Here is an 11,088-nt window from a genome sequence, read left to right as displayed (position 1 = left end):
GCTTGTTTTGGAAATCAAGGGTGAGAAAATGAATTACCTCCAGTACCCACAAGCCAAAGAAATCACTGCCTGTTTGGAATTAATTTTGACACTTGTATGACAGAGGTAATTATTGCCCTATTCCAACACAGGCACTCCAAAAGACAGCTTCAGTGCTCTCTACAATTTCACAAAAGGCTTGTCTCTCAGTATGTTGGTCAAACTGTAGTTTGCATTTTATTCATCTACAACCAGAAAAATGAAATGGAAATACAGATACAGAGCTTCCCCACAGCCAAAATGAAATGCAATATGCATGGCACAAACCTGTGTAGTGTTGAAATGTTTTTTAGTTACCTCAAGCACGTGAACTGATGAAGGAATTGGGAGGTGGGAAGGGTAAGTTCAAGTGATAAGTTTTTTGCTTTGTAGTAATCAAACATTTTCAGGTTCTACAGTGCAGAGGTGGCCTGAAGCTGGGAGAACTTGGATCATACTGTAAGTGGAACACTGGTAACCAGCCTGATTTATGGCTTTTCCAAATATGTTGGAGAGCTAGGGGGGAGCCTTTTGTAAGAGCATAGTTTACTGCAATTTATCACAACACCTTCACCCTACTGTTCTCTCGAGTGTTGGAGACTACAGGAGGAGCCACTGATAAAACAAATCTTTTCACTACGAGGAGCACACAGGCTCCGGAAAGCATAGACATAGCTGACAGCAATGTATATGCTGAGGACAATGCAGGTCATTTAATTATGGAGTTTAACTTATTTAATGTTTTACATATATAAGTACTGGTTGTTTATCTATAGGAACTGAAATTATAAAAATGAATCCAACTAAATAGTTAATCGCAATCAAATTGGTAAAACACTCTTAAAGGTTAGCCTTTTATTTGAAAAATGTTCACTAAGAGACAATAGTTCATACTTTATCACAACCAAGCAAATGGTTGCAGGTGATGTATTTTTGGTCTGTTTTCCAGGGATGGAACCATAATTTAAATGTGTATATCTGCTAAAAGTTTATTTTGTGTCAACTCTTATGCCTAAAAACATACTCTTTATAGGTATGTGATTGCTAATGCCTTTAGCTACACAAGCTCAATTTCATGTGCTATTGCACACAAGAACACATTGCATTATCTGTGTCTACAGTCAGTTTTGTCTTTCAGGTCAATTACTTTAATGGCAAAGCAACAGTTTAAAACATAGTTCGAAGCTAAACAAATTGTTTTAGCAAGCCACTTGAAATGTTTCTGGTTTAATGGCACAGAAATTTTAAAATAATTATATTGCCCCCCTTAGGTTACCTAGGTTTGTTACCGCCCTACAGTAGCAATGTCATTTGTGTGTACTTACAGTACATAAAGTGTGTTTTTGGCCTTCACTCTTGTTGGCCTTAAGGCTAGCAGACAAAATATACCAACGCTGTCAGTGGGGTAGTATCCTCAAAAAGCACATCTTTTTACCTAAAGAGTGCTTATTAGTACCTCAAATGTGCATATTGGTACCAAAAGTCTACATATCTGTTTTTCTGGGGGTGTAATGTACAGTAAAAGTGACAAAACTCATTTTTTGATTTCATGTATACAAAAAAAGGTGCTAAACAGCACTGGCTCGTAATCACAGGGGAACCACTTATACTCACAAAAATAAAAGGTAAAAGAAGGTACAAAAGTTGTCAGTGGGGCGATACCTTTTTTTTTAAAAGTACATTTTTTTTTTACCTAAAAGTTAAATACTGGTACCTTATGGCGCTTTTCCATTGCATAGTACCCCACGGTTTAGTTTAGTTTGGGTCGGGTCAGCTCACCTCACTTTGGCGTGGTTAGCTTTTCCATCGAGTTTAGTATCCCTTCGGAGTGGGAGGGATTATAGGCGTGTCGTTATATTTACGCTGCCTACTGCTGTGACATCATACACGTGAGAGCGCTGTTGTACATTCCCATACATTCATTTATTTCTCAGTCTGCCACAAAATTAAAATTGGCCACCACAAATAGATGTTTGCACATCGCGTTTATAACTACCTCTGTCTCACATGACAGTTTCTGTTCAAACAGCCGACCCGTGGCGTCAGTCGACGGCGCTCCGCTGAGCCTCATTCAAGTTGCATTTAAGCATATATAATGCGGACGTGCACGTCGCGAATGTGCCGTCACAAACTGCAAGTCTGGAAAAAACTGTTATGGTGTCCCGGATTCTCAACCTGCGGATGTTTTTCATCGCTAAAAGGGTGTTTGGAAACTTATAGCAGAACACAGATAACAACATGTTTGCTTGAGACAGCGCAAGCTAGCAGTAAGCTAAAGCTAATATTTACATTATAGCGATGACGTGATGATTCTCTCAGACCAATCAGTGATCTACAGTGTTTTCGCGTCACGTTTGGTATCAGCTCGGGTCGCTTGGAACCCCAACCGAGGTGGTACGAAAAAAAGTATCGGGTACTACGTACTGCCCCCAATGGAAAAGCTCACGAAAGTAAGCTGACCCGACCCAAACTAAACTAAACCGTGGGGTACTATGCAATGGAAAAGCGCCATTAGATGTATATAATGGTACCTCAAATGTACATATCCGTACCAAAATTGTACATATAAGGACTTTTTAAAAGGTATGGGGTGGTGATGGCCCAGTGGATAAGACACACGCCTTTGGTGTGAGAGACCTGGGTTCGAATCCACTGTGACACATCATTGTGTTCCTGAGCAAGACACTTAACCCCTAGTTGCTCCAGAGCTGTGTGACCTCTGACATATACAGAAATTGTAAGTCGCTTTGGATAAAAGTGTCAGCTAAATGAATAAGTAGAATAAGTAGGTACTGTCCCAGTGACAACTTTTGTCCACATAATATGGTTCTACATAGCTCAATATGGTTTAAAACGGGTGCTATATAGCACCTAAAGTGGTTCCCTTTTGATAACATGCTGGTGAAGCTTTTAGATCTTTTTAGCAACATTTTTTAAAGGGTAGTCTTTAATATTGCTTAATCCTTACTGGTATATATTCATTTTAAGCATTCGGGAGATTTTTCACTCTTTGTTTTTTTAATATAATTGACACCATTTTCATTAAAAATTTCTTTTTAAAATAGTTTCAACAACTGCAGAGTGCTCAAAAGATTTGGTCATGGAATGGCTGACAATATCATTCATTTACATCCATTTTATTTCAATACTTTTGCTCATTAATGAGAACATTGTGAAGAATTCTCTGTGCACTGTTCTTTTCATTACTACATGAAACGAAGTGTTACTCTCTATTTCAAAGGCTTGAGTTACTAAGAGAGAGTACAGTAGAGAGACTCAGTTTTACTATGAATGATGTGCTCAATACTGATGAAGCCTCTTGTACCTCCTCTACACCATGCTGTTATATCTGGCCCCCGCCTATGAATAAAACAGCCCAACTTTAGTTTCCATGGATGTAGGTCCAGAGAGGCTAGTACGAAAAGCGAGTTTCATTGCACAGCACAGCTGGTTATGGTTTGAATTCAAAAGCTCCTTTGCTTCAGAAAAGACAGATACTAAAACAGGGATGTGTGTGTGTGATGAAGGGAGGCCCTAGGCAGGGTCATAAAGCATCCTGTTTGCTCATGGAAAGCCCAACTTGGTAATGTCTTTCAAATGATTGAAAGACTGCCCATATATTCACCCATATACACAAACACACTGGTGTTAAATCACTGAGCAAATCTCAGCTATGAGAAGTAACAACCGAGAGATAGGCACATTATGAGTAATGGAAGCCAATGAAGCAGTGAGATGGACGCCAGACATTAACACGAAAGTACAGTGGGTGGTACACTGAAATGAGATATCACATGATAATAAGTATTTCAATGTAAAGCTAACAGCTGTACTTTTCGGTTTCCTGCCCATTACAAGTTCTTAATGTAAAAAATTGTGTTGAAAACTTGAGAAATCATGAGTGATATTTAACCCCTAAATAAATTGACATAATCCATCACATAGCACGCCCTTGTGATAATTATGCAACATATTTTATTACTAATGAAACCAAATAGTCTAACCTTTATTCCTCTAGGAAACTTTTTTGAAGTTATGATTCACAAAGTCATTCCAACTGGCTAGGCAGCACGATTGTTTGAATCTGAAATGGCACTGCATTTTTTTCTTTCTACAAAAGGAAACAAGTTCTTATGTCTGGTACCCTGTCTTAATTAAACTGCCCTACAGTTAAACGGATTGTCTGTTTCATATCATAACAATTACAATTCAGCACACAATTACGCAGCCTATTTCCAGAAATGATAACGCGCAGGTTGTTAAAATCCCTATGCTCTGACAACATTAATGGGCTTGTCACGATTAAATAGGTGCAATAAGTGCGACATGCTCCCATCTAGTGGTTGATAAGAAAAAAAAACGTGTAACACTTTACAGGCTAAAAACGTTCATAGCTTCTTTTAACATGACAATATCCAATGCTTAACAGATCGGTTGCATTTATTAGTTAAAAGCATTGAACCTTATTGCATAGGCTTCTCGTAAATGTTTTTATGTTTAGCCTACATATTTAAATATAGTCTTTACATAACAAAAACTGTGTGTGAAGTGTGTCACACTGCAACAGACTTTCATCTCCAAAAACCACAAACGCAACGTAGGCTATTAAATCCCTCACGTCTTCATGATTCCGTTTTTGTTTAAGTTTAGATATAATTGCTGTAGCCTATATTATAGAAATTTCTGTATAATCCATAAATTCTGGTCTACTAGTGTTGTTTAAGAGGACGTTCATGCCAAACTTTGTAAAACAATCTTTGTCTTAGGTCTTTTAAAGTAAGGGAGTAAATTATGTGTGTCTGACCTGCGTTTTGACGCATCATCGTTTTGTGTCTTGGAATGGCAAATTTTAAAAGGCTGTTAATGAATCAGTAGCAAAATGATTGGGAGGCAATGCTCCTCATACACAAATATTCATTCAAATCTAATTACTGGCGCGGTGCTGCGTATGGAGTGGTGCCATCTCGGTATTCTCAATGAGATTAGAGCGCCTTAATGAGTGTCCACCTAAGGTAAGGCTACTGTCGTTCTATCACCTAAACGACGTTTTACCGACCTTGACGTCACAAGAAGACGCAGAAGTGAGTTTCACAATAAAAAAAAAAATCGGAGCGTTGAGGTGGCACGCGCACAGTGAGCTCCCGCGCACGCGGCATTTGCTGCCTCAAATGAGCAGCTCACGCTGAAAAGGCTCCTTCGTTTTGACAGGCTGCAGGTAAGACCCGCTCGATTTATAAAGACCGCATTCACAAAAGCGAAAAGTATCAGGTGTATTGTTATAAAATAAAGTTCTAATTATTCTCGTCGACAACATTACCGGCTATGGATTATATTTGATTTGTGCGCGCGCAGTTTGGCGTGCATTTATGTTGCCTTGTCGAAAAGTGGACAGGCTAACGTATAAGGATCTGTTGTTACGGGACTGTTTAAGGTTTTTGAAAAGCGGATACTAAGCCTCTTTGCTGACAGGACTTCTTTCACCGCTAAAGCATTGCATGCAGATACAGTACAAGGAGCCTTTGAGCAGCCCTGGAGAACTTGTTAGGCATACCAAGAAGGTCCACAAGAGGCGAATCTTTGAATCTTTTGGTGAAATTTCTGGATCATACAAATTTAATATGCGGGATTTATATGGCGATCTCGAGAGGTTTTATAAAAGCAATCCCGTCTTTCTGCACAAGGAAAAGAAATGTAGACCCTGAATAGCCATCCATTCGTCTGCCGTTACAGCTCTTCATTTGGAGACAGTGTGTGGGCTGGAATAAAGCAGAATCACCAACAAAAGGATAATTTGAACGTAAATCATGACTTCTCGGATATTCTACTTTTTTCTTTTGTCTGCGGCATTTTTATCCGAGCTGCAGTGCGCTTCTCAGAGAGCCACGGACGCACTTACTACTTTCCCCACGTCCGCTTTCACCAACGGCACCGACAAAAAGGACTCCAACCAAACCTTCACCTCACGGCTCAAAAGGAAAACGCTTTCGGTGGATTTCGCCGTCCCGTCGCTGTTACGGCACTACATGGCTCTCTTTATAAAGCGCCCTCTTAACGGTGACTGTCTAACGTTTAACCGATGTTACACCGTGCGCGCAAACTTACTTATGCGCTGCGTGCCGTTACAGAAAACCATTGCTAGTTTACTCGATGTAAAGTTGGCCGCAATGAATTACAATAGATCCAGCACTGGACAGCTCCCGTACCGAAACAAGCGGCCCGTGCCAAAAGTTTTGAATTTAGGTTTGACCAAAGCCAGTCGAAAGTCCAATCAAGTTGTGGTGGAGGTTGGTGAAGAGATGGTTAAAACTGGATGTGGAGGACTGCATGTGTATGAGGACGCGCCGGTTCTGTTTTTGGAAATGGACCTAACACGGATTTTGGAATGGTGGCTGGGGGCGGAGGGCGGCCGGCTCAGGGTCAGACTCATGCCCGAGCGGAAAGCGCAGGTACCAGGGAAGGAGGACAAGTACTCTGCGGCCATCAGAGCTTCAGATGCCCGACTTTTTCTTCACATAGCCTCAAGTGGTAAGCTCTTAAATGTGCTGGTCAGATTTTACATTTTAGTGTTTAAGTTGCATTACAGCTAATAATCAAGTGGATATTGATTGATTCAAATCAAAATAAATGTGTACACAATGCAATTTAATATATATATATATATATATATATATATATATATATATATATACACTAGTCAACATTCGAAGTGGATCAAAACCATTCAAAAAAGTTGACATAAAACCAATCCCTAATACCCATTCTTTTCTCAGGACAACTTTGATAAACTTTTTTGATCCACTTCAAATGTTGACTAGTATATATATATATATATATATTATTATTATTTACTATATACAGGCAAAGTTTAATTTTACTGAAGTTTCGTGTACGTTAACTACTGAATAGTTGTTGTTTTTAACATACTGACCCATCAAATGCCATCAAAAAATGAGAAAACGTTCATTTGTGAGTCAGACTTTACTGTTGCATTGTGCTTCATGTGTATCAGTTTAAGGGGAGGCACTGCAACACTACAATCTTCAGAATCAAAGCATTTTCACACATAATTAAATCTGTTAAAATTGAGAAATTAGCATTTCTCATTGGTGCTAACCAAAAGAATGACTACACTACATGAGATATTTAACAGGTTTGTATTTATGAATCACTTTAGCAAATGAATGTTTTACTTGATGTGTTAAACTTTATTGGTGTTAAACCAATTTCAAGTGCAGTATGAGACATTTTTGTTGCCAAATCATGTGGTGCTATTTCCTTTTTCAAATTGAGCCAAATATATTTAACTTTTTTTCTGAAAGAACCACTCTTAATGCACACAAAGAGATTTGTGAAGGTTTACTAGTACTAAGGTACTAAAAAACAGGCTTTTGTTGAAGCATTTTTTTAGTGCAACAGCTGCTGACCTTCTCAGTTTTTGATGTAGTGGTCATATTGTCTAGTGTTTTGTTGGCCTCGATGCTTGTTTTGTCAATGTAAACAGCACTGTCTGTAACCAACAATAAGTAGCATACAGTAGATCAGCATTATTACATAATTCTGTATGTGACCTAAAAACTTAAGGAACATAACAGAATGTTCTTTTGTGTAATATGGACTTTGATTGTGCTCCTTGATGGTGTCACATTGATATTTCTTTTGTTTGTCACCTTTGAAAGCTTTTTCAAATGTTTGGGAGACTATTTGTGACATTCATCTAGCCTGTCTGACAGCTTAAGAAAGGTTTTGTGATTTATATGTCCAATACAGAATAATATGCCAGTATATTAATCATAGTTGCTTCAAGGTGGATTGAAGCTTCTGGTAGGGTATTTCAGCCCACTTCTGTGATTTGAAAGGAATCAGAAACCGTTAATCAAATTGTGCTGTCCAAGGATGGTTGGCTTTATGCTTATTTTAATAACTTCATAAATATTCAAATGGTTACCCATCAGCAATCATCTCTGTCAAAGATGTCTCTTTAAATAGTAAATCAGTGAAATCAAAGCATTGTTTTTTGTGTTTTATGCATTCTGCTATTTTCTGTATAAACACAGTGGTCTTGTTTGCATTTTAAGTGGTGAACAGAAAAAATATTTTGGCAGGTCATTACATAAAAAAAAACATCTACAGTCTTGAGTTCTTCTTGAGTTTTATTTTATGAAATTACAAGTGCTATAATTATATCCTCAATTAAAACCAAACCTCTATTTTTCAAAATGTCACAATGTTTTTAGTGGGTTAAAAACTGAATAATGAAGTCAATGCTTAAATGAATGAGCCCCATATAGGAGCAAGTTTGAATTTCAAACATCAAATGATTTGGTAGAGGAGTATCAAAGGCATGTTGTTCCTTGCAGAGTGGGCAGTGTAATCCTTCAAGACTCTGTGATGCCGCTGGGAATTTATCATCAGAGGGTCAGAAAAGTCATTAAGACTTTTCTTTTTCCCCAGGCCTGGTGCTTTGTGACTTTGGATGCCCTCTGCTGCTCTCAGCATTCTTCATTACAATCAAAAATTTCCTCCTTACAAGCACACTGTTCTGTTTTTCAGAAACTTTTTTATGTTATGTGATGAGTAAAGACAAAATATATAGAGTAAACGGAGTACACATAAAACACAATTTATTTTATTAAGTGTATGTCTGTCTTTAACATTATCCTAAGGCCAGGTTAAAATTAATAAGAGATTGTGAGAATACATACGTAATGTTATAAGAATAAAGTTAAAATTGTGAGAAAATTAAGTTGTAGCATTACGATTAAAAGGTAATGTTTTGAGAACTAAGTTGTACAATTAGATTAAAGGTGCCGTATACTTTACCTAGGCATAGATGAATAATAAGAGCTCTGTACATGGTAATGACATATCGGTAGCCTCAAACACTATTGTTTCTCCTCTTTCTTATGTAAACCTTGTGCATGCAAAAGACAGCTAGAAACATAACATAACACTGACTGTGATGTTGAAAAATGTCGAAATGTATGCACCAACATTTCATTACACATTAAGTGAAGTGCAATGAGTGCGTTAACATTCAATAAACGGATAACTATTTAAAAGCTGCTTATTATATTAACCGGTTTTCGTGGGTTAACATGCAAATCAATAAACCGGCTATGCAGAACACTCCGTTTACATGGGATTTGGAGATTTGTCCAGTTTCTCGCAGGCACTGACGTTACAGACTATATAGTCAATTAAAAAACCTTTGCTGATCAGTTTTTGCTTAGGCCGTTTATGGGCTTTCCTCGATAAAAGAAAACCGTTTTATGCGTTTACATGATCCCCACACGTTATCAGTTTTTTTAAGCATAATCGGCGTAAAACTGTGCATGTAAATGCACTCTGTTTTGTTACAATGCTAAAAACAAAGTTGTGAGTGCTAAATTTGTTGTGAGTGCTAAATGCTATTAATGCTATGCTAGCATTTAAGATGAACTTCTTCTATTGATGTTACAGTTACGTTTTGCAGGTCCATACTGAAAAAAACAGCCATTAAGTCTCCAAACAAATGCTTATTTCTTAAATTCTGTATCTTCATTTGATTCAGGCTCAAACATAAGGGCTGTTTACGCAAACACAGCTACTGAAAGAAGCTTGTCTGTGCAACAGCCAATCAGAGCGAAGCTCAACATTATGATTCATGACCCTTTCAAATAAGGTAATAATAGACCAATTAATTCCAAAGGCAAATCCTGGGGTTGTAAATGGACATTTATAAACGTTTCTGAATAATTCTTGCACTTAATAAAGCCACATGCCTTATGTAGATATTTCTATCAAACGTTGACCAATAAATAAATAAATAAAATATGAAAATCTTCCGTATGATTAAGCCTTCTTAAGCTATACAATATAGTTTTAAGTGTCAAACGTCATGTGTTTTTTAACCTGACTCACATAAGTCACATATTATATTTATGTTGATTCATTAAACACAAGGCAACCAAGACTGATTAAGTTTGCATTACTTTTATAACAATATAATAACCGTTAATGTCATGTGAACCAATGCATATGTTTGCATTTTCTTATGTACAGCAATGGATTATAGATAAAATAAATAACATTGATACAAATCTTGTTTCTCCAAAATATGTCTAACAGTTTGTCCTTACTAAAATCCACTCCATCCCAAAGAGATTTACAGGATTGGGCAACACAGTCTCACGGCAAGTCGTGTTATAGTAACGAAAATTTTTGATTAATTTATTCGTGTTTGATGACAAAAATTTCCGCTGTTTTTCGTGTCTCTGGAGACGAATGTCTTTTTCGTCCTTCCCAGCACTAAATTTCTATCAATGGCTGTTCGTGTTTGTGACACGACTTTCTTTATCGTGTCATTTTATATTTTGTTTTCTCATCGTTCTTTCCTATTTTTAAATCATTGTCGCTTGGGGTTAGGGTTAGATAGGGGTTTGCATTAGGATGTAATTTTTTGCATTGATTTCTACATGTTTTTCATCCGCTTTTAAAACTATTCTCGCCTGGAGTTGGGGTTAGAGTTGGGATTTGGGTTAGGAAGTCGCAAAAAGTGATTCTAACCCTAACCCCAAGCAACAATGGTCAAAAAATAGAAAAGAACGATGAGAAAACAAAATATAAAATGACACGATAAAGAAAGTCGTATCACAGACACAAACAGCTATTGATAGAAATTCGTGCTGGGAAGGACAAAAAATACATTCGTCTCCAGAGACACGAAAAACAGCGGAAATTCGTGTCATCAAACACGAATAAATTAATCAAAATTTTCGTTACTATAACACGACTTGCCGTGAGACTGGGTTGGATTGGGTTACATAAAACTACCCAATAATTAGAAAATAAACCAACAATGACCTAGCTGGCGCAATCCCACAACTGGGTGAAAAAAACAATCCGGCATTTTTTTGTGTGTGTGTGTCTATTCAGTGCAGTCTTCCAATTGTGCAAATCTATTTTTGCTTGTTTTCTGAAAGGAAAACAGTATTGAAAAATAAGGCTTTTTTACTTAGGCATTCTGACTAAGATCTGTTTTCTTGTTTTATAAAGAAACAACAGCAAGATGGCTGGCTCATGAGGGTTTGT

General features: G+C 37.4%; 1 protein-coding gene across 1 annotated transcript in view; it reads left to right on the top strand.

Annotated features, from left to right (window-relative positions):
* The first annotated feature begins 5,122 nt into the window (after nt 1-5,122).
* The window catches only part of alk (ALK receptor tyrosine kinase), a 921,668-nt gene continuing 915,702 nt past the window's right edge, over nt 5,123-11,088 (top strand). The window contains exon 1 of the mRNA XM_065288699.2: nt 5,123-6,543. Coding sequence (XP_065144771.1) covers nt 5,823-6,543 — 721 coding nt within the window. The 5' untranslated portion in view covers nt 5,123-5,822. The remainder of the gene's footprint in view (nt 6,544-11,088) is intronic.

Source organism: Paramisgurnus dabryanus, chromosome 17 (assembly GCF_030506205.2).
Source record: "Paramisgurnus dabryanus chromosome 17, PD_genome_1.1, whole genome shotgun sequence".
In the NCBI taxonomy this organism is placed as follows: Eukaryota; Metazoa; Chordata; class Actinopteri; order Cypriniformes; family Cobitidae; genus Paramisgurnus; species Paramisgurnus dabryanus.
This window is presented reverse-complemented; position numbering and strand designations above follow the sequence as displayed.